General features: G+C 34.9%; 1 protein-coding gene and 1 long non-coding RNA gene across 3 annotated transcripts in view; both read right to left on the bottom strand.

Moving 5' to 3' along the window:
* Positions 1-7210: 7210 nt before the first annotated feature.
* Positions 7211-25140, bottom strand: part of LOC136030366 (vacuolar protein sorting-associated protein 51 homolog) — an 87294-nt gene continuing 69364 nt past the window's right edge. For both annotated transcript variants that reach the window (XM_065709289.1, XM_065709288.1), the window contains exons 13-16: positions 23663-23844; positions 17588-17759; positions 11643-11755; positions 7211-7462 (exon numbers count right to left, since the gene is read on the bottom strand). In XM_065709289.1, coding sequence (XP_065565361.1) covers positions 7351-7462; positions 11643-11755; positions 17588-17759; positions 23663-23844 — 579 coding nt within the window. In that variant the 3' untranslated portion in view covers positions 7211-7350. The remainder of the gene's footprint in view (positions 7463-11642; positions 11756-17587; positions 17760-23662; positions 23845-25140) is intronic.
* On the bottom strand, positions 15355-17573 carry LOC136030367 (uncharacterized). The gene is made up of 2 exons (XR_010618264.1): positions 16883-17573; positions 15355-16424 (listed from the first exon to the last, which is right to left on the bottom strand). It is a non-coding gene; the product is annotated as an uncharacterized LOC136030367 (long non-coding RNA).

Below are 25140 nucleotides of genomic sequence, written 5' to 3'. Positions count from 1 at the left end.
AACTCACCAGAATTTAGAGAAACGCCAACAAGAGCACAAAGGTGATATCACCAAAGCTCCAAATTATAATATTGCTGCAGTTTCTTTTGATTATGCTTTAAGCAGCCACGTGTTGAAAATCCTAGCCACAAATACTTTTTGAAGAATCCGACTTATAAGCAATGATCTAGGCACAAAGCAAGTAGTTCGTGAGGCAACTGAAATCAGACTTAAGATTAATGATGAAATTTCCTTCAATAGAACTTCGGAGAATACTCACTAACACACAAATTCAATTACAAAAGATCTTATAAAATATTATAAAACCAATAGATATCAACACAGAACCTGTCACAAATAGGCCTTTGAGATCAGCAACCAAAAAAGCAAGATTAGTACTAAAAACATATTTCTAATCATTCTCTTTCATTTCAATGAATTACCTGGTGTTATCTCAATTTATTTATCAGTGCTGGTTGAACTTCCCTGAAGTAAGGATGCTGGGACTGTTTTGAAAAATTTCATTTTAGCTATACTGGTTGCATCTTTTTATAAGTAATAAAATTTATTATAAAATGTAGGAAACTGGTGATTGCACAAATATTTGTATATATTTTGACAATGGATTAAAGCAATTCAAAAACCTTGAAACAGAAAACCTAACCGATTTACGTCATCAATTCGATCCAAAAATAATATAGCGTTGCCGGGACCCAGAACACAAGGGACAATGAGAATCCATATATAGAAGCCTGCCGCGCGCCATGCTTGGGCCCGGTGGCGAAGCCACCGGGACACGGCACTGTCTGCGGTTAGAAAACAAAGAACAATAAGAATCCACCCGCGGGGACCGGTGGCAAAGCCACCGGGACCCAGCACTGTCTATGGTTAGAACACAAGGGACAGTGAGAATCCATAAATAGAAGCCTACCGCGTGCCATGGTGGGGCCCGGCGGCGAAGCTGCTAGGACCCAGTACTGTCTATAGTTAGAACACAAGGGACAATGAAATCCATTTTTAGAAGCCTGCCACGTGTCATGCTTGGGTCTGGTGGCGGAGCCGCTGGAACCCATCACTATCCGCGGTTAGAACACAAGGAACAATGAGAATCCATGTATAGAATCCTGCCACGTGCCATACTGGGGCCCAACGGCGAAGCCGTCGGGACCCAGCTAGTAAACAATAAAAGCAGAAGGGCGGGGTGGTAGCCTCCTTCACATTTCAGAAATCCTTGGCATTAGGAGTAACTGTTTTTAAAGCACAAACAAAATCAATAGTAGCGCACCAAAAGTGTCGCTTGCAATAGTGTGCTAGAACAACAAATATAAAATACAAGTGAATGTAAAGAAAATAAAGAGTTGAAGGGCGAAACAATGAACCAAAAAAAAACATATATAATTCACACACAATAAACCTATTAATGTCATCATACCGAAGCATTAATCCCTCTAAAATATATGATAAGTACAAAAAGCCTAATTCTTTTCCAGTAGAATATCATCAATTTTATTGCTTTTAAATCTCAATTTGTTTCGAAGGTATGCTAGTAGTGGGGGGGGGGGGACGGCAATACTCCAACGAAGAGCCTTATTTGGGTATTAAAGCTTCTCTATACTCCGACGAGCGCACCTTATTTGGGTCTACAGCTTGCTTATGCAACAGGCAGAACACCTTATTTGGGCACTATTGGTTACCTATGCTACGGACAGGACACCTGATGCTTGTCCTAGTTAAATGTCAGACGAAGAAAACTTGAAAAGCGCGAATTTTAGAAAACGGTTCATTGCCATAGTTTCTTTTGTATATAAGGTTCATATCATCGAAGGGGAAAAACCCCTAGATACATAACTATTGGAAGTAATAATGAATAACATTGTAAGAAAGAGATATCAAAATATCCTCTGATTCGATCATTTGAAAATTCGATGGTCAAGGAAATCAGACACTCAATTTTGACACTCTTTTACTAAACAACGTAATATACGATATATTTAAAGCTTTTTGTTTACTTTTTTTTATATATTATATCTTACTATCCTTCCTGTTTCATCAATCCACAAATTGAAAACTACTTTGGGTTTGACTCCACTTAATGTTGTCGACAGAATCCAGGAATTTTCTTTTTTTTAAAACATCCCTTAGGTTGGCCTAATAATTTCAACCTGTTTTGACAGTTAAAGATCTTACCATATTTGTCAGCGGAACTGAGTTAAATTGAATGTGCTACATAGATAATTCCTTAAGTAGAATAATTTTTAAGGCGGGGGATGAAGTCACCGTTAATAGGAAAAGAAAGGTAGAATATATATTAGTTAACAGTGAAATATATCTAACCAAACGGGGTAAAAATTGAAGCTTAGTACATATCATTGTTAAAAATTGGACTATCTTTTATAATCAAATAGCTTTGAACAAATACGGCATGAAGATATTATATTGCATAAAGAGCAAAAAACTAGTGATTACACAACATATATTTGTACATATTTTAACAACGGGTTACAACAATTCAAAAACCTTAAAAAAGAAAACCAAAAGTTCAATGCTTAGCATAATTCGATGGTGGAAACTGGACATCACGTGCCAAGTCCCAGGGCCTGATAGCTGGTAATTGCAAAATATGTTTTTGGTGGTAATTTTTGCTGGTAATTGCAAAAATATGTTTTTGGTGGTAATTTTTTGCTGGTAATTGCAAAATATGTTTAACTTTAGTAGATATCGTCGTTAAAAATTCGCACTTTCCTTAATAATAAAATATCTTTGAAATAACCACTGAATGCGGTCCAAAATTTAAAAAAAAGAGCTAAGAGCTCATATGGCACTTGTGACAGGGTGGAAACAGGCAAGAGCCAATAGCTCATATGGTAGGAACTCTAGCAAAATTCTAAGAATCAATAGATTGATTTAAAAGGAAAATCAGAGGCTTAATGCCGGTCGGGATTTTAAACGAAAACTCTGAGTCACGAAGTCCTTCTAAATATCAAAATTCATTAAGATCCGATCAGCCACTCGTAAGTTAAAAACACCTCAATTTTTCTAATTTTTCCTCTCTCTTCAGCCCCCAGATGGTCGAATCGGGGGAAACGACTTTACCAAGTCAATTTGTGACTTGATAAATGGAGGATCTTGAAAATGGAGAATCTGAAACATAAGATTCTTCTACATATCAAGCTTCATTAAGATCCGATCACTCATTCGTAAGATACCTCGATTTTCACGTTTCCCAAGAATTTCGGTTTCCCCCTCCAGCTCACTTCAATGTCATCGGATCTATTCGAGATTTAAAATGAGAGTTCTAAAGCACGAGATCCTACTAGATATCAAATTTCATTAAGATCTGATCACCCGTTCGTAAGTTACAAATACCTCATATTTTCTAATTTTTCCAAATTACTCCCCCCCCCCAACTCCACCTAAGAGAGCGGTTCCGGTCCAGTTATGTCCGTAACCTATTTTGGACTTGTGCTTTTTCTTTCCACCAAGTTTCATCATGTTCTCTCTGCTTTAAGCGTTTTCCAAGATTTCCGTCACCCTCCTCCTGATGACACTGGATACAATCGGGATTTGAAATAACAGATCTGAGTTTCGAGGTCCTTCTAAATATGAAATTTCTTTAGGATACGATCACTCTTCCGTAAGTCGAAAATACCTTATTGTTTCTATTTTTTAGAATTAACCCCCCCCCCCCCAACGAGAGCAGATCCGTTCCAGTTTTGTCAATCCCGTATGTAGGACTTGTGCTTATTTTTAACACCAAGTTTCATCCCGATCCCTCCATTCTAAGCGTTTTCAAAGATTTTAGGTTCCCCCCTCCCCAACTTCCCCTTCACTGGATCCGGTCGGGATTTGAAATAAGAGCTCTGAGACACGATATCCTTCTAAAAATCAAATTTCATTAAGATCCGATCACTCCTTCGTAAGTTAAAAATACCTCTTTTTTCAGAATTAACCCTCTTCCCCTAGCTCCCCCAAAGAGAGCGAATCCTTTCCGGTTATTTCTTCCATGTATCAACGACTTATGATTATTTTTACCAAAAAGTTTCATCCCCAGCCATCCTCTCAAAGCGTTTTCAAATATTTTAGTCCCCCCCCCAACTCCCCCCAATGTCACCGGATCCAGTTGGGATTTAAAATAAGAGCTCTGAGACACTAAATCCTTCCAAAAATCAAATTTCATTAAGATCCGATCACTCCTTCGTGAGTTAAAAATACCCAGTTTTTTCAAATTTTTCTGAATTAACCCTCCACCCCAACTCCTTCAAAGAGAGCGGATCCGCTCTGGTTATGTAAATCACGTATCCAGGACTTATGCTTACTTTTCCTACCAAGTTTCATCCAATTCCTCAATTCTAAGCGTTTTCCGAGATTTTATGTTCCCCCCTCAATTCCTCCCAATGTCACCAGATCCAGTCAGGATTTAAAATAAGAGCTCTCAGACACGATATTCTTCCAAACTTCAAATTTTATTAATATCCGATCACTCCTTCATAAGTTAAAAATATCTTATTTTTTCTAATTTTCAAAATTAACCCTCCTCCCAACTTCCCCAAACAGAGCAGATCAGTTGTGATTATGTCAATCACGTATCTAGGACTTCCGCTTATTTTGCCCACCAAGTTTCATCCCGATCCCTCCATTCTAAGCATTTTCCAAGATTTTTGGTCCTCCCTAGCCCCCCCCCCCCCCCAATTTCAGCAGATCTGGTTGAAATTTAAAATAAGAGCTCTGCAACACGATATGCTTCCAAAACTAAAGTTTCTTTAAGATCCGATCACCCGTTCGTAAGTTAAAAATACTTCATTTTTCGATTTTTTTCCGAATTAATCGACCCCACACTCCCCTCCCCCCCAGATAGTCAAATCGCAAAAACGACTATTTTTAATTTAAGCTAGTCCGGTCCCTGATACATCTGCCAAATTTCATCGTCCTAGCTTACATGGAAGTGCCTAAAGTAGCAGACCGACAGACAGACAGACCGACAAAATTCGCGATTGCTATATGTCACTTGGTTAATACCAAGTGCCATAAAAAGGAAGACTTTTGTGTGCTACGGAGGTAAGAAATTAATATTGGGGTTTACGAAAATTTGAACAATCTAGGCTTAAGAACACAATGTGGAAAAGTAAGGTTGAAATTCTTAAAATGATGGCCTCTGAATAGCGTTGTAGAAAGAAATTGGTATATGGATTACATAAACCTGAAAAACCTATGTTTAGGAGTAAAACATGGAAAAAAATTCGTCTGAAATTGAAACAAAAGAAGGCTTTTGAATGCTATTGAGGTAAGAAATAGATATCGGGGTTTCCGAAATTCTGAACAACCCAGGGTTAAGAACGCAATTTGAAAAAGTAGGCTAAAATTATTAAAATGAAAGCCTCTGAATAATACAGTGGTAAGAAACTGGTATGTGGGTGTACACAAACATGAAAAATCCAGGTTTAGGAGTACGACACGGTAAAAAATTGATTTGACATTTAAAAAAAGAAGGCTTTTGAACACTATAGAGGTAAGAAATTGATGTTTGAGTTTCCAAAAATCTCAATAATCCGCTTTGCTGTGGGACGGTCTTTTTGGCTAAAATAGATATCTACGCTCACTGTTATTTTATAGGACTATATACACCTTTAAAAACAAATGTGCTACTGTACGGCATTACTGTCTCGGAAAATAAAAGCTCAATACGCGCATAGAATTATGACAATGCTAAATCAATTAACTATCTCAGAATTTTCATACAACAGCATTTTAGCCTTCTTTTGGCTAAAATTGTTGTTTTGCATCAGAAAATGCCTCCTAAAAACACCATTTTCCTGTTGAAACCTCTTTTTTTCTAAAATAAATGTCTATGTTAACCGATATTTCGTAGGACTAACTGCAACTTTTGAAAAACGAATGGACTACCGTATGGCATTACTGTCTCAGAAACTCAAGACTTAAGGCTGAAACTGAAACTCAACCAGAATCTCAAGGCTGTTAGATTTTTAATAATTCCAAATAATTCTAAATCAATTAACTATCTTAGAACTTTCAAACTATAGTTTTTTGGCCTTTTGTTGACTAGATTTCTACTTTTTACACCACAAAATGGCTGAATACGCCGCTAGGCTGTGGGACAGTCTTTTTGATTGAATTAAATGTCTATGTTAACTGTTTATTTCGTAGGACTGCCTGGATGTTTTAAGAATGAATGCGCTACCTTACGGCATTGCTGCCTCTGAAATTCAATGCTCAATATGCTTATAGATTTTCAATAATTCTAAATCAATAAACTATCTCAAAATTTTCACATAATAGCACTTTAGCGTTATTTTTGGCTAAAATTGTTGTGTTGCACTAAAAAATACACACAGAGTCGGACACACAAACACGATAAGATAGACAAAGAGATAAACAAACACACCCTTAAACATACAGGCACGGTGAGACATTGACAAAAACAGACCCCAACACACAGAGAGTTGGACCCACAAACAAACAAAGATAGACATAGAGATAGCTAAATACACTCAAACACACAGGCACGGTGAGGGAGGGGCAAGAAACACACAAACACAGAGCCAGACACGAACAAACACAAAATGACAGACACAGAGACAGGCAAACACACTAAGACACACATTGCAGAGATAAAGAGGGACAAAAAACACACACAAAAACAGACAGTCAAACACACCAACAGTAAGACATAGACACGGAGACAGTCAAACATACAGCCAAGGGGAGAGAGAAATGAAAATATACACAGACACACAGGGTCAGACACAAAAACACATAAAGGCCGACACACAGACACGCAAATACACAATCAAAACACACAGGCACGATGAGAGAGAGAGACAAAAACGCACATAAAAACACAGAGTCAGACACACAGACTCACAAAGATAGACATAGAGACCGACAAACACAAAGTCAAACACAAACGAAAGATGAGAGAGAGAGAGTACTCAATTTAATGTCTTTTCATAATGCAATCTGTTCATACATATTTGATTATTGAAGCTTGTCTGTGTATTGAAGCAATTCTACTTTTTCTCTAATTTAGTCTCTAAAGTAGAGACTACAGCGTCCATTTAGTACTAAAGTCTCTCTACTTTTCCATGGGAAGGCCTACCCATTAGGGCCTGTGCCTCCCTCCCAATATTTCAAAATTATCTTCAGAATTTCTAATATTATTCATATAATTTACGTGCATGTATACTCTTTCTTAAGCAAAAATTAAAAAATACGATGCAGATTAACATTTTTAATAAAAATGAAAGAAGAAAAACACCAATTTCTTCACTTAATTTTAGTCTTATAACTGCTTCATCATTAGTAATTTCAACAGTCAGCTCTGATGAGCATATATGGAACGGAATGACAAAAAAGTTATGCTATCCTTTCACTGATAGATTCGACTGCTGACGGCGACAATATAGATGGATCTATACATCTGTTCAGCGCTGAATGCATCACATCATCAAGCATAGTACTGACAAGACTAAAAAAGTGAATCGGGTCAGACATTCACTAATAAAATTTGTATGATAAATAACAACTTTTACACATGAGGAGAGGGAATTTTACCTCATATAAAAAAAAAAACACGAAAACTCAGTTTTGCTGGTCATGAGCTAAACCCTAATAAATAATAGTGGAAATATTAGTTACAATACAGAATGTAGAATAACGTCCAAAATTAACCTTGGAACATACTTTGCTGTTCTTCACAGTAAGGGTATGCCCCCCACAAGATATACGTAAGGGAAATTAAGCTGTCATTTTTTATAGGTTTAACTCCGTAACTTATTTCTTTATAATAGGCTAATTAACACACAGCTTTTTCTTTCAAATTTATTGACGCTTATAGGTTGCTCAGTGACAACATCAAAGACTTTTATTGTGCAAATTACATATTCTTCAGTAGATCTTAGCTACACTCGATTCATCAATTTATGCTAAGTTTATTAATTATTAATTGGATTCAGTTCGATTTTATTTTATTAAGTGGTATTTTGCCAAGTTGTTTTTATTTATAGTTTAGTAAACTTTTTCTTACAAAATTTGTTATCTGATGTGCAAGTTTTTGCTTTAAAAATTAAAAGAGAGAAACAAAAAAAGGCTGCATGGCTTCAGCAAACCCCAAACTTTCTAAGCTTGGTGAAAGAATCTAGCAGCTAAAGCTTCTAGAAGATGGATAAAAACTAAAAAGCGAGCAGAGACGGTGGGGTATTGCAGAAGTAGTCAGTTTTAGTGCTAGTAAAAAAAAGAAGTCAAAATGACAGCTGTCACCAGAAGCATCATACCAATCCATACCCTATCCGCCAACATATTCTCATTCTTCTCGTTCAATCAAATTATTTTTTAACTCTAGGGCACGTGATAGAACTGAAGTTAGCTACCAGTAGGCTTTGTGAATTTTTCCTATTACAGCATCAAAGTCACTTTACCGTGATCCTATTGCGGTATTTCTTATTATTATTCTTTTTTATTATTCTATTATTAATTATTATTATTCTATTATTATTATTATTCTTATTATTATTCTTTATATTATTATTTCTTATTATATTTCTTATTATTGCTAAATTTCCAGCTAAATTAAGTTTTTTTTCACAAAAATCATACATTTAAACGAAAATTACCCACACTACAACTTAGCATTAACAATTGATGTGAAGGCACAAATGAGTTGGCGTAACAATTAGTTTGTACTTTAGGGGTAGAAGTTTATTTTGTGACCGAGTTCAGCTATTGGGGGGGGGGGGGGCTGGTTCGGCTAGTAGTGATCGGTGGCTCTTATTGGCTAGGAAGAATTTTCCAAATTACTGAACAAGGCGCTCAAGCCGGACTTTAAGTGGAGATAAATTAGCGAGGGCTTGATCATGGGGCATGTCACGGTTTCGGAGTATAATCTTTGTTGCTCTTTTCTGGACGCACCCTATGTCACGTAATAGGTACGCTGTGCAGATAGCAGATGAACTTCACACCGGATACGCGTACTCGAGCAACGGGCGAACATAACATGTGTAAGCATGGAGAAGACTTTCAAAATCACACCCAAAACCCCTCATTTTGGTAAGTGTCTGAAGGCTTGCATTACCCTTGTGGACGGTTAAATCAATATGGGCACTGAAACTACAGTCACTAGTGAAAGGTATTCCTAAGATTTTTATTTCGTACACAATCGGGAAAGGGACACGAGGCATATCTATATTCTGCTTTAGAGGGTTGAAACAAATTATCTTCGACTTGGCTACGTTGATGGTAAAATCATGACATGAGCATTCGGTCTTTAGCTTATCAAATAACTGGTCCGAAAATTGCTTTGTTATGATAGTGTTTTCGACCAAGTAAGCGAGCACTATGGACAGATCATCCACAAACTTGTAACGGTCGTCGTGATGATTAAGCAGGGAATTAATTACAGCCAGGAAAATTATTCCAGCTAATTTCGTGCCTTGTGGGGCCCCGCAAGAAATAACATGGCAGCATCTTATACTAAAAGAACGGTAAAAGCCATACAATGCCTAGAACGGTGTTAACTCATGGAAATTTAGGGGGGGAATGTATTTATCAGAATCAGTAGGGGCGAAATTGTCATTTTTTAATGAAAATATTCCCATACAAGCTATTTTTCAAAGTCTAGGAAGGGGGGGGGGAGGACAGAAACCTAGAACACATATGCCCCCTGCCCCCCCCCCCCTAATTTGCTTTTCTTCCACCAATTCTTACTGTTTACCAGTTTGTCTGAACTTATCGTTAATACGGCTGCCACTTGCAAGATTCTGAAAATAATGGCTAAATGTTTTTGGTATTGATATATAGGACGCAATATATAGGATATATATCTTACTATTAATGTTAGGTTTGCTCAGTTTGACTTTAATTCTTTCGAACTTAATCTATTTTAGTAGTAAAGGAGTGACCAAGCCTCGCTAGTTGTACAATAAGAGTAGTAAACAGATTGAGGTTTATAGTTTTACAATTCTTTTTTAATTATTTATCAATAACTTGATTTATAGAATTTCACATGGATAAATTAGAATCTATTACCGTATATCGAAATAATATTTTTTCTCTTGCCTTTTTATCTTCTGTGAATTTGCTTTCTCGTAGGATAATGTTTTATTCTAAAGATGTCTGCATTGCTTGGTATTATTTTTCATTTATGGGGTGATTTTTCCTACTGTCTTTCATTTTTGTTTTATCGTTTGATTTTTTTCTGATAATCTTTGTGTTACGCATAAGTCCATTATTTTCCCTAATCGTTGCCCTCTCGAAATAAAATTCCGAGTAAGAGCCTGTATATTAGATAGTAATGAAGGCTACACTACCTTCCATCATAAGAAACAAGAGAAGATAACGAGGAAATATGTGAAGCTGTGAATAATACAGTAGTAAAACCTATGTGGATAGTTTGGCGAATGTTCAACAGCCGTTATAAGCGAAATACAATATAATACGAATACACAGAAAACAAAATACAAAAAAAAATCATCCAAAAAACAGATTTTTGAACTAAAATCATAAACTAAATTTTTTACACAGTCCAAGCCTCACCTTACATAGATTCCGCTAAGACCTGATTTCTATGCCGATATATATATATATATATATATATATATATATATATATATATATATATATATATATATATATATATATATATATATATTGCAACAAATTTAAAAATAACGATGAATGTCAACATTTTTAATAAAAACGAAAAAACACTATTTCTTCAAATATCTTTTGTTTTACGACCTCCCACAGGAACTAATTTCAACAGCTAGATCTGATGAGCGAGTATGAAACGGAATGAAATGATTATGAAACAGGAGTGTGAAAATGTATGCGACTCAGCAATAGATTCGACTACTAACGGCAACAATATACATAGATCTATAGATGACGCTGTTTTTTCTTCTATTTAGTATTAAGGTGACACAACAAGATTAACTCTCCATTAGCTAGGTTGCAATATATTGTAATTACTTTAGTTAATAAATTTTTATTTTCATGTTCTTTCCTCAACTTCTTCTTTTTACTTTTTATCGACGACCGCAAATTCTGTAATACCAGAGGCTACGACTTCAACTTCAACTTTTTCTTTATTCAACTCAAAAAATACACAAACAATATTATGCCCCAACAGAGAGCAGAGCTCGTAAGGCTGGGACAGTGCAAAAACATAAGAAAAAACACCAACATCTCATCGTGATAATGATTTCAAAGTATAATACGGTAGAAGCACACACAATAGAAAAAAAACTCATAAAAGATAAGTAAATATATAAATATCGGGCAGGAGGGGTGTGGGAGGCCGTCCCAGACACAGGGACACAAAGACAAACACACAAATAAGAAGATCAAATAATTTAAATTTCCATCACCAATGGTGAATAATCAAAATTTTTAGCAAACAATCTTTAATATTTGCTTTTTTAAATTTAGCTGAGATTTTTGCTGAGACTTTTGGGATGGATCAAACAGAATTTTATCATTCAGCTTATGATTGTTAGCAATGAAGGGTATTTGGTATCTAACCGAAAACTTTGACCTTTCAGAGCTTACATGAGGGAATTTGATACATCCTAGACCTCCGACAATCCGAACGAGGAAGTACGAGAGGACATAAAATTACAAACAACTACAAAGAAATAACCATTTTGACCGACCTTTCGTCATTTACAAAACGCCAAAGGTACGAGTGAAGGAAATGACAATCCACCTGAAACTGGTGCAGTCCATGCCTGTCTATGGTTATAACGCGAACACTTTCTAGCATGGCCTGGAAGTAAATTCTGAATAAAGATTTCTGGAGAAACAGCACGGCGGCAGTAAAAAAAAAAAAAAACTTCGTCTAGAAGATTAAATTCAGCATAAAATAAAATATAACAGAGAAACAACACCTCTATAGTACAAATCAGTTATTCTGAACTTGAATATTTTTTAGGAACTAACTAATACCAACATTATTTCTTCATTACATTCAACACTCTATTATTAATGGATTTTCATAAGGGCTTTATGTTTTGTCTGGTTTTTACTTACTTTTTACCAACATACGTGAAATTACCTCTTTTTTCCCTTAAGGTTAGGTCGGTTATGCTAAAATACTAATTGAAAAACGAAAACAGGGCAATCGCTAGAAGAATCCTTATCGTTTGATTCTTAATTAATGGATACTGTAAATTTGGTTTTAGGGTTCCACTAAGCTGATTGGCTAGCGTGTTGGTTAAATAGGCAAGTCTTATAGTTCATCTGTATACTTCATCTAAGTCATCCAAAAAGCTAACTTGTGTTGAACTTGACACGTTAGTTAAACAACATGAGATATATTTTAACCATTGTTATTGATTACTCCCCAGAGATAACATTCCTATAGTAACCATATTGGTCGTAGCTGTGGCAACCCTATAGCACAAATAGCAGCGAGAGCAGTACTTGTGGCGCCTGTGATCGTCAGAGATATTCCGCCGGAAACCATGGCCGTGATGCTGGTGGCTGTCATAAAGCTGCATTATGGAAAACGTTGAATTCAAACAAGAGTAGTGCATGAACCGTTTCAGCACTAAGATGCATACATAACATCAAATAATCTGATAAATAATGCTAGAGCATATGTTTTTTACAGCAGGATTTTAAGAAGCAGCGTCGGTATCACGGTATCACCTACAATAGTGGTATCGCGTCTTGCACTGGTGGCACTAGAGTACAAATAGTAACTAAATGGCACGAACTCGGCGGGCTTCACATTTTTTGTCAGACTGTGCTGACTGCTTACTAGTTTTAACCATTAACTGGTTAACTTTACACCATTTATACTTACTATTGAAATGAAATTCCGTTAAGAATCAGAAGAAAGACTAGGAAGAAATCTTAGGGTTAAAAAACTATCGTTCTTTTTATCAGTTTAATTTCACAAAGAGAGGTTTTAAAAAGAATCAGTCTTTAATCATGCGGTAATTTGTCTCTGTTAAATAGTTCGTCGTAATCGTAACGAACTGTAGCAAGGAGCGACCCAGTTCAATATTAACCGACACTCTAAAAAACGGAATTTTGGTACCAATATATACATGAAAACAATCAAATTTTAATGCTGATTTAAAATATATAAGTTTCATCAAGTTTAGTCTTACCCATCAAAAGATAAGAGCCTTACAAAAATTGCCTTATTTGAGAAAAAGGGTAAAACACTCCCTTACAGTCATAGAATCTTGATGAAAATCCCACCATCATATTCAGCGTATCAGAGAACCCTAAAAAAGAGGTATCTGCAAGCTCCTATGTGCAAAAATGAGGAATTTTGTAGCTTTTGCCAAAAGAAAGATCACGGATGTGTGTTTATTTGTTGTGTTCTTTTTCCGGGGTGATCGTATCAACCCAGTGTTCCTAAAATGTCGCGAGAGGGCTCATTCTAGAGGAAATTAAAAGTTCTATTGCCTTTTTAAGAAAAGTTAAAAATTGGAGGGAACCTAGGCCCCCTCTCTCGCTCATTTTTTCCCAAAGTCACCGGATCAAAATTTTGAGATAGCCATTTTGTTCAGCATAGTTGAAAATCTAATAAATAGGTCTTTGAGGCCGACTTAATCCCCAACAGTTCCCGGGGGAAGGGCTGCTAGTTATGAACTTCGCCCATTGTTTACATATAGTATCGGTTCTTGACTAAGCATACTGACGTTTTCAGGGGTTATTTTTTTCTGATTGGGGGGGGGGAAGGGTCGGGGGTCACGTGAAAAGATGTATCCATGGAGGAAGAGAATTTCCGACGGGAAGAGCGAATATAGAAGTTTGTTACGCAAGTTAATTTGTAAGTTACGTCTATTTATTACTTATAAAAACGTTCGTAAACAAAGTAAAAGTTCTAGTGACCTTTTTAAGTAACCAAAATATTGAAAAGCAGCTAGACCCCGTCTCCCGCCCCTTTTATTCTCAAAATCGTCAGATCCAAACTTTGAGAAAGCCATTTAGCCAAAGAAAAGTAAAATTAATATACAAATTTCGTTTTAATTATTCATGTACGGTGAGCCAAAATCAAAACCGACATTAATTCAAATACGTTATGAAATTAAATAAAAAAAAGTTTTTTTTTTACTGAAAGTAAGAAGCGAAATTAAAACTTGAAACGAACAGAAATTATTCCGTATATGAAAAACTTGTTTTTTTTTATTTAATAACAATAATGAATTATGTGATTGGCTTACGATATTACATCACCGATAAAAACAATAGAATTGAAGTTTTCATAATGAAATTACAAAGCTTTGTTAATGCACTATTTACTTATGAGTGAATGCTTCTTGTATCTTTTAAGTTCTTTTTCATCTATAAAAAAAGACAGATTGTCCAATTAAATGGGCATCAAGTTGAATTGAAAAGGGAATAGTTGTGGGAAAAGTCAAGTCATGGCCAATTGTAGTTTATGCCTAAAAAGGTGGTTCCCAATCAATTTCAGGCCATGTCCCACCTAGGTATATCTAAGATCCCGATATCCCCCTTGTGATATTGAAATTTCTTATTCAGATTTCTACGTGCAATCACACGAAGTAAGCTGAACAGACCTTCAACTTGGTATCTAATGATGAAATTCTGTCTGAATACACACCTTTTATACAATAATAGCTGTTGGGGTGGCGCTTCGCGCCACCCCAACACCTAGTTGGTGGGGGCACTTCGCGCCCCCCCCAAGCCCCCCCGCGCGCGTAAGTCGTTACGCGCCATATTAGTTACGCGCCATTGTAGTTGTGTCCCTATGTCCCACCTGTGAATATAGATATATATATATATATATATATATATATATATATATATATATATATATATATATATATATATATATATATATATATATATATATGTGTTTTTAACTACGTAAAACTTGCGAATATACAACATTCTTTGCTGTCCCATTGTCTGTGCATATAAATAGATTTTCAGGTTTACCGACTCTTGAACATGCAACATATAATGGTCCATGGGAAAACAATCCGTATTCAGATCTATACCTCATGATTCTAATGATTGCCCTTGAGCTTTGTTGATGGTGATTGCTAATCGACCATTCCCTGAGTCGCCATCGTCATTTATATATCCCCCTGTGCACCCCGGCGTCCCCTTTGTAGTTATGTCCCTGTGTCCCGGTCGTCATTTATATTCCCTGTGTCCCGGTCGTCATTTGTGTCCCGGTGTTCCAGTCTGTGATTTCTCTTTGAGTGTCCCGGGCGTCATTTATATTCCTTGTGTCCCGGTGTCCCGGTCGTCATTTATATCCCCCTGTGCCCCCGGCGTCCCCATTGTAGTTGTGTCCCTGTGTCCCGGTCGTCATTTATATTCCCTGTGTCCCGGTCGTCATTTGTATCCCGGTGTCCCGGTCTGTATATACATTCGTTTTTTAGTTTTGTTTTTCTCCTTTATTTTTTTCCTTTTTTCTTTTTTTTCTTTTTTAGTTTATTTAGATTTTTAGATTTTTTAGTTTTTTTATTAGTTTTTAGTTTTTTTGTAGTTTTTACCATTTTTTTAGTTTTTTTAGTTTTTTTTTTTTTATTTATGTCCTGGTCGTCATTTATACTCCCTGTGTCCCGGTCGTCATTTGTGTCTCGGTGCTTTGTTGATTGCCAATTTATATTATATTTATATTTATATTTTTTATATTTATTAATATTTTTTTAGTTTTCTTTTTCTCTTATTTTTCAGTTTTTTCCTTTTTTTTAGTTTTTTCTTTTTTAGTTTTTAGTTTTTTTTCGTTTTTTACCTTTTTTAGTTTTTTTTAGTTTTTTTAGTTTTTTAGCTTTTTTAGTTTTTTTATTAGTTTTTAGTTGTTTTTTTTAGTTTTTGCCTTTTTTTAGTTTTTTCAGTTTTTTTTAGTTTTTAGTTTTTTACCTTTTTTTAGTTTTTTTAGTTTTTTAGCTTTTTTAGTTTTTTTTCTTTTTAGTTTTTTTTGTAGTTTTTACCTTTTTTAGTTTTTTTTTCTTCTTTTGTATTAGTGTGAAATAATTCAGACGTCATATGCGGACAAAAACGACGTCACTCGACAGACAGACAGACAGACATAACCCACAAACAACTTATTTTTATATATATTTATTCATATTTTTTTAGTTTTCTTTTTCTCTTTTATTTTTCAGTTTTTTCCTTTTTTTTAGTTTTTTTCTTTTTTAGTTTTTAGTTTTTTTTAGTTTTTTACCTTTTTTAGTTTTTTTTAGTTTTTTTAGTTTTTTAGCTTTTTTAGTTTTTTTATTAGTTTTTATTTTTTTGTAGTTTTTGCCTTTTTTTATTTTTTTCAGTTTTTTTTTAGTTATTAGATTTTTACCTTTTTTTAGTTTTTTTTAGTTTTTTAGCTTTTTTAGTTTTTTTTTCTTTTTAGTTTTTTTTGTAGTTTTTACCTTTTTTAGTTTTTTTCTTCTTTTGTATTAGTGTGAAATAATTCAGACGTCATATGCGGACAAACATGACGTCACCTGATCCACAGATCCACAGATCCACACACAGACAACTTATTTTTATATATATAGATTTATATTTATATTTTTTATATTTATTAATATTTTTTTAGTTTTCTTTTTCTCTTATTTTTCAGTTTTTTCCTTTTTTTTAGTTTTTTCTTTTTTAGTTTTTAGTTTTTTTTTTGTTTTTTACCTTTTTTAGTTTTTTTTAGTTTTTTTAGTTTTTTAGCTTTTTTAGTTTTTTTATTAGTTTTTAGTTGTTTTTTTTTAGTTTTTGCCTTTTTTTAGTTTTTTCAGTTTTTTTTAGTTTTTAGTTTTTTACCTTTTTTTAGTTTTTTTTAGTTTTTTAGCTTTTTTAGTTTTTTTTCTTTTTAGTTTTTTTTTTGTAGTTTTTACCTTTTTTAGTTTTTTTTTCTTCTTTTGTATTAGTGTGAAATAATTCAGACGTCATATGCGGACAAACACGACGTCACTCGACAGACAGACAGACAGACAGACATAACCCACAAACAACTTATTTTTATATATATTTATTCATATTTTTTTAGTTTTCTTTTTCTCTTTTATTTTTCAGTTTTTTCCTTTTTTTTAGTTTTTTTCTTTTTTAGTTTTTAGTTTTTTTTAGTTTTTTACCTTTTTTAGTTTTTTTTAGTTTTTTTTAGTTTTTTAGCTTTTTTAGTTTTTTTTATTAGTTTTTATTTTTTTGTAGTTTTTGCCTTTTTTTATTTTTTTCAGTTTTTTTTTTAGTTATTAGATTTTTACCTTTTTTTAGTTTTTTTTAGTTTTTTAGCTTTTTTAGTTTTTTTTTTCTTTTTAGTTTTTTTGTAGTTTTTACCTTTTTTAGTTTTTTTCTTCTTTTGTATTAGTGTGAAATAATTCAGACGTCATATGCGGACAAACATGACGTCACCTGATCCACAGATCCACACACAGACAACTTATTTTTATATATATAGATATAACGTCATTGCAATACTATCATTTATCTTTTTTACTCATTAAATGCATTGGGATGTAACATCCCAAATATTGGCATGCCCAAAGAGGAGGGCCTGCGCCCCACGTTGGACATCACGGGTCTAAACATTTAGCAAGATAACTATTAATAGTAAAGAGATGTTTTAAAATTAACTTCGCTCAAACAAAGTAAAACCACAATTAAGTTGAAAAATACTTACCTTTAGTAAATTTTTAACAATTGCTGTAACGACAGATACTTTGGTGAAGTCAACCGGAGCTGTAAGGTCGACTTTCTCAGAGAAAAGCTTCTGTATATTACTCATCAATGACCTGTCAACATGACTGCTTGCGCTTGTTTGGGACAATCCACGAGTTTGTCGTGCAACACTCCTGATTTAATAGTAGCAATAAATAAACAATATAACCTGACTTATTCGAACAGAAATAACAACAGGTCAGGGTCTGACACTTTCGAAAGGCAAAGAAACCCCTCAAAGGGGAAAACAGAGTAGGTTTACGAAGAAGGAGCGTACCATCTAAGAAAACTATACCTATGAACCAAAGCATCAGCTGTTATTTCTTTTCGCTCATGAGGTTTTCACCAAAAGTTTCCGAAGGGAGTAACCACTACGTTTATCTTCCAGTCTGCAATTACATTTTTATGCTGCTTTTATGACGTCATTGGAGTTTTAAATCAACGAGAAATGTGAACATGAAAAAATGGACTTTTTTCACTTTAACACTCTGCCCTCCACACCTTTGTAAAACAATTTTACTGAAACTTCTTCTTTATTGGACTGAAGGTTCATCTTGGACAAGAGATTCATCTTGATACAATTGGTCCCACGCACGACACTTGGAATAGAATGAAAATTTGAAAAAGTCAAGGGAAGGAGGCTATGCATCAGTTTTAAAACCTTAAAAAACAGCTGGTGTTGTTGGGTTGAAATTTTCCTGGAGTACCGGTAAAGAGGGTAAAGAGACCTGGAATTATGAGTGGGGGGACTAAGGAGGCTAAAAGTTTGGTTATTACGCGGATTCTTCATGGTAGTAGAAGTCCTTCTTGACAAAGCAGACAAAAAACAAACAGCGTTTTTCCTGTTACATTTAAAGAATTAAGCTACGTATATCAGGCCCGATCTATGATTTTGGAAAGACTGTCGAATAAGATTCTATGGCCGTTTTTTCAACAGATTTACAGGCTTTTATAACTTTAAAAATACACTTCAATCTTGGAGTTTTCGCATATTCCTTGTTCCAGAGATTTGGGTAAATGTGAGTGGAAACTACACAAAATTAAATTACCCACAGGCCCCCAAGGAGGAGGGTGTCCTTTCCTCTATCTAGCCTTGACTTGTACATCTGGAGCATCAAATCGCTGAACTCTCATCCATACTCAAACTACCCTAGACTGAGCACATGTCTGGTAACAAAATACCTTTGTCCCTTTTCAAAAATAAATGAATTTCTTTTACAACTATACTACCTATCTCATATGGAGCCGTGACATTTCTCTTTACCAAGGTCATTGTTATAGGTGGAGGAGGGACGCACGATCATGTTCAAGCTAAGAGTACTAAAAAACCTTTTATACACTCATATCTTAATGCATTAGAATTCAGAATGGTTGGTTAGAAAAACAAGACTTAGGAGGAACTACAAAATCCAGAACTCCAGAAGACTATATTGTAATTTCTAGCCAACCTTTTTTCTGACGATTACTAGGCCCATTGTCATGGGCGTACGCAGCTCCTTGTCTAGGAAGGGGGGCAGCCGATTCTGTGATGAAGGGCGGAGGGGGGAGCTGAAGTTATATTGGCAGTTCGGAAAACGTTATATTACCACCAAGTTCTATCATACCTCTGATATCCGCATTAATAAGTAGTCACCAAAATTTAATAAATCATCAATAGGCTTCAGCGTTAATCTTCTTGGATTAGAGCTAAATCTTTCCAAAACATTACGGATAATTGCTTCTAATTTGACTTTTATTCTTACTTTTATTCAGCTTCTTCAACCATCCACCTTTTATCAACTGCTTTTTTAGCCATATACGGTATAAATTTGAAGTTCTAGGACGGTACCCCTCCTCTGCCCCTCCTCCGTACGCTCATGCACATTGTCCCACCCGCCCGCAAAGAGGTATTTCAGCCTATAAACCTGAAATTAGCTGTTCTTCGTGGCATTTGGCAATTGTTTTTATGAGGTATTTTCTATAAACCATAATAAAAGACATAGAGATAAGTGGTCCGAACATAAATGAACAAATAAATTTTAAACGAGTGAAAATTAAACTGAATTGTCAAGTCAAACTTAAAACTTACAAATGTTACTTCAAACAGGAGTTTGGCTATTGCCATCTTCCTTTTCTCTAACCGTAAAAGTTTAAAGCTTGTTGCGTCATTTACACTTTACTAAAAACGGAACATAATACAAATATTTCCTTTTGTATTTACAACACTGAAAAACAAAAATAAATGAGAGTGAAATACAACTTAAAATTTTTGAGTATCTAGTAATTAATATCATTATATATTTAATATTCAGTTTATTTTCATTAGTTCTTTCCAGTCATCTTGATTATTATTATAATGTTTTTCTATTTATTTGTCGTCGGTGTTCGAGTTTTGGTGTCGCTGGTTATTCGGTTTGGAACAGGGTCAATGATATCGCTTTGTAAGCTCAGCCAGAGTCGACCCAGTTCGAAATGGGCACCCTAGAAATATTGGGGGGGGACACGGGAGGCGTTGAATGATTTGCCCCCAAAAACACACTACACTCCCAGCCAAAGGCATTGAATTAGGGATCGGTATCTGCACAACGCAGACCAATGGTCAGCATAAGACATATTTTTTTTAAATTTTAGATGTTATGAAAAACCAAAGCATAGTGTTTAAGATACGCATAGAATTCAATAAAATACAAAACAACCAACAAGCTTAAATTACCGTACGTAAGGGAAAGAAGGGTAGTAGCCATACTCCTGTATGTAGTAATTTTTAGTTCACTTTAAGTTCGACATGAACATTCAATTTAATTTTTACTCGTAATCACCTATATTAGGATATATTATTTCCATTTTTTCTACGACGATTTATTTTAATTTTTGTTCGTTTTGAGTTTCATTTATTCTTAAATAGTAATTTCTGGGTGTTTTGAATTTGAACTATCATAGAAATTTATTTTTGCTGGTCTTAAGTTCGATATGGCTCATAACTTTTCTTTGAAAAACTCTCTTTGAAAAGAAAGATTTGAATCAGTTTTGGCTTTTAACATCCTCTAATTTCCGCTCGAATGAGCCCAATCAAACTAGCTGTAGTTACCAATTTAATTTAATGGTAAAAGAGAACCACTCTCAGAAAAAAAAAATCAGATTTGCCATTATCGTAATATATACAATTTCTTTTTTCTCGCAAAATAACCTTATATCCATATAACCAACATAACATGTCCTTTTATATTTAGCTCTAAGTAGTGTGTTAGGTGGAAAGTTGTACGGTAGTGAGCTGACTTTTTCCAACCAGCTTATAGGTAAACCGGTTATCGTTTTTTTATGTAATACTAGCTGTTGGTGTGGCGCTTCATGCCACACCAACACCTAGTTGGTGGGAGGTGCCCCCTCCCAGCGTCCCCGTTGTAGCTGTGTTCCTGTGTCCCGGTCGTCATTTATATTCCCTGTGACCCGGTCGTCATTTGTGTCCCGGTGTCCCGGTCTGTTAGTTGTCGTCATTTTTGCTTTGACGGTGACGTCATTCAAGTTATATAAGACATATGTTCACGTAGAAATCTATTAATGTTTAAGTTTACAATGACTGATGAAGATGCTCAAAGAGTCTATGCCAAAAAACTTGCTGCTGATAGTTCCTCGGCACGCTTTCTTTTCTGACTTTCTCTATCAGCAGCAAGTTTTTTGGCATAGTTGCCAAAAAATAGTTGCCCCAAAACCTAGTTGGTGGGGGCGCTTGGCGCCCCCCCCCAAGCCCCCCCGCACGCGTAAGTCGTTACGCGCCATATTAGTTACGCGACATTGTAGTTGTGTCCCTATGTCCCACCTGTGAATATAGATATATATATATATATATATATATATATATATATATATATATATATATATATATATATATATACTAGCTGTTGGGGTGGCGCTTTGCGCCACCCCAACACCTAGTTGGTGGGGCGCTTCGCGCCCCCCAAGCCCCCCCCCCCGCGCGCGTAAGTCGTTACGCGCCATATTAGTTACGCGCCATTGTAGTTGTGTCCCTGTGTCCCACCTGTGAATAGAGATAGATATAAATATATGTTTTTAACTACGTAAAACATGCGAATATACAACATTCTTCGCTGTCCCATTGTCTGTGCATATAAATAGATTGTCAGGTTTACTGACTCTTGAACATGCAACATATAATTGTCCATGGGAAAAACAATCCGTATTCAGATCTATACCTCATTATTCTAATGATGTGTCCCTGTGTCCCGGTCGTCATTTATATTCCCTGTGTCCCGGTCGTCATTTGTGTCCCGGTGTCCCAGTTTGTAATTTCTCTTTGAGTGTCCCGGTCGTCATTTATATTCCCTGTGTCCCGGTGTCCCGGTCGTCATTTGTGTCCCGGTCTGTAATATCTATTCGAACAATCCCTGTGTCCCGGTCGTCATTTATATATCCCGCCTGTGCCCCCGGCGTCCCCATTGTAGGTTCTTCAGTCATTTTACAATTAAACATTTTTCCGTGAACAAATGTCTTAAATACCGTTAATGACGTCACCGTCAAAGCAAAAATGACGACAACTAATTTCATGACGTCAGCCGACACAGAAACATGACGTCACCTGATCCACAGACAGACAGACAGACAACTTATTTTTATATATATAGATAGATATATATATATATATATATATATATATATATATATATATATATATATATATATATATATATATATATATATATATATATATATATATATATATATATATGTTTTTAACTACGTAACACTTGCGAATATACAACATTCTTTGCTGTCCCATCGTCTGTGCATATAAATAGATTGTCAGGTTTACCGACTCTTGAACATGCAACGCATAATGGTCCATGGGAAAACAATCCGTATTCAGATCTATACCTCATGATTCTATTGATTGCCCTTGAGCTTTGTTGATGGTGATTGCTAATCGACCATTTCCTTTGTTGCCGTCGTCATTTATATATCCCCCTGTGCCCCCCGGCGTCCCCGTTGTAGTTGTGTCCCTGTGTCCGGGTCGTCATTTATATTCCCTGTGTCCCCGTCGTCATTTGTGTCCCGGTGTCCCAGTCTGTGATTTCTATTTGAGTGTTCCGGGCGTCATTTATATTCGTCAGGATATTGTAGGGCATCGTAGCATCGATGAGTTTAAGCAATCCTTGTCAACTGATTGTTTCGCCTATAAAGAATATTATCTCGAGGTAAGAACTGATCACCGATCACAACGATTGCCACTTTGTTGATAGTTGCGTATCAGGAGGCATCAATTCGATTGCTGTTTTTAAGCAGAAGCACTAAATTATTATTTTTGTGGAAAAGATGATATATATATATAAATATATATATATATATTTTCTTTTTAGTTTTTTTGTAGTTTTTACCTTTTTTATTTTTTTTCTTCTTTTGTATTAATGCTAAAGCCAAGGTTCAGGTTTGAACAACTTCATGACGACATACAGCTCAATCCTTATAATGACGTCAGTCGACACACAAACATGACGTCAGTCGACAGACAGACAAACAACTTATTTATATATATATATATATATATAGATATATATATATATAAAAGATTAGCACTATTTTAAAACTAAATAAAACACATTTTAACATACAACTATAAATGAGTTTGGAAATTTTTAATGAATAATTCTGAATGTATTAGTATTCTTTCAACAAGCTAATGTTGCTGCAATGCATTATTGTGCTATTATTATATATTTTTTGTTATTTTTTTGTAATTTTTTATTAATAGATCGTCATTAATGTTTTTAATTCTAGTTATGGCTCTCTACCCTCAGACAACTTGTTTCTATTTTGTTTTTATGGGTCAACCAATTTCCCACCCGGTTAGTCATGGCAAATTTTTATTGTCTGTTTCTTTTTGGATTATTTCATTTTTAGACGTGTCACAAGGTGAACTTTTATGAATAGTTAGCTATGTAAGATTTTCAGCTTCCCTAGTAAGACATAAAAACAATACACAGAAGCAATTTCCAAGTCAAAACTGATAAATATAGATAATTAAAAAGCAAGTTGATTGTCTTACCCAAAGTAGCTTAATCTCGAAGAGTCTGAGCCTCTATCGTTACGACTTCCATCTTCAAACACAGATCCTACTTTAGCGTCTATTTTGCCGATAACTTCTACAATGCGTTTAACAGCAGGTCTAGCAGATCTCGGTTCAGGGTAATCCATCCAGTTTCGGTTTTCTATAGACTTTTCCATAAGCTGCAACAACATATTATACGGGTCACAAGTGATTTCGATGCTTAAAAATAACAATGTTAATTACGTAGCTCCCTTTCATGATTAAGTAACCAATTTTGAAAGTATCATCGGTGTCAAGGCTGTACAGATGGCTGAAACCTAGTAAAGTACAAACCATGGCACATATTCGGCTTAGTTTGATGACTCGTTCTCTGAAGTTCACATCTTACCATAATAAATAAGAAAAAGCCACAGGCTATTTCTTGTATGTAAATACGTCAACAAAGGCAGTGACATGGCAGTTTTTGGCTTGCAGCCCGAAATCAATGATATCGACGAAATCATACAATATCAGGCTGTAAGATACATAAGCAGTAATGAAGCTGTTTGGCGAATTCTTTCATTTCCGATACATGAACGTAGTCCAGATGTTGTTCACTTAGCGGTACATTTACAGAACGGTCAACGTGTTTATTTCTCGGAAACCAACGTGCAACAAAGAGCCCTGAATCCACCGGATACAAAGTTAACCGCTTTCTTTTCGCTTTGCAAAAATGATTCTTTTGCAAAAAAAAACTGCTGTATACTGACGTGCCTTCGTATTACACGTGGAATACTAAAAATAAAGTATTTGAACGTCAAAAACAGGGTAAGTCAGTCGACGGCCAACCTACCATCTTCAAAGATACCAAGATAGGAAGACTCTACACCGTTCACCCCAATCAACATGAATGCTCCTTTCTACGCCTGCTTTTGGTGAATGTACCCGGTCCGACATCCTTTGAGTATTTGAGAACTGTGAACATTACTATACATGACACTTACCGTAGTGCATGCCAAGCTCTGAATTTATTGGAGAATGACCAACACTGGGATAACTGCAGCAATGACGGTCGACTGCATCAAGAGTCGGTAAACCTGACAATCTATTTATATGCACAGACAATGGGACATCGAAGAATGTTGTATATTCGCAAGTTTTACGTAGTTAAAAACATATATATATATACATAATATATATATATATATATATATATATATATATATATATATATATATATATATATATATATATATATATATATATATATATATATATATATATATATATATATATATATATATATATATATATATATATATATATATATATATATATATATATATATATATATATATATATATATATATATATATATATATATATATATATATATATAGCGGTTAATTATCCATCTGAATTTTTAAATTCCCTGAATCTTTCAGGGTTTCCACCACACATTCTACAACTAAAAATGTGCGTACCAATAATATTGT

This window comes from Artemia franciscana, chromosome 8 (assembly GCF_032884065.1).
Source record: "Artemia franciscana chromosome 8, ASM3288406v1, whole genome shotgun sequence".
NCBI classification, from domain to species: domain Eukaryota; kingdom Metazoa; phylum Arthropoda; class Branchiopoda; order Anostraca; family Artemiidae; genus Artemia; species Artemia franciscana.
The sequence above is the reverse complement of the archived record's forward strand: the minus strand, read 5'-3'. Positions and strand labels throughout refer to the sequence as shown.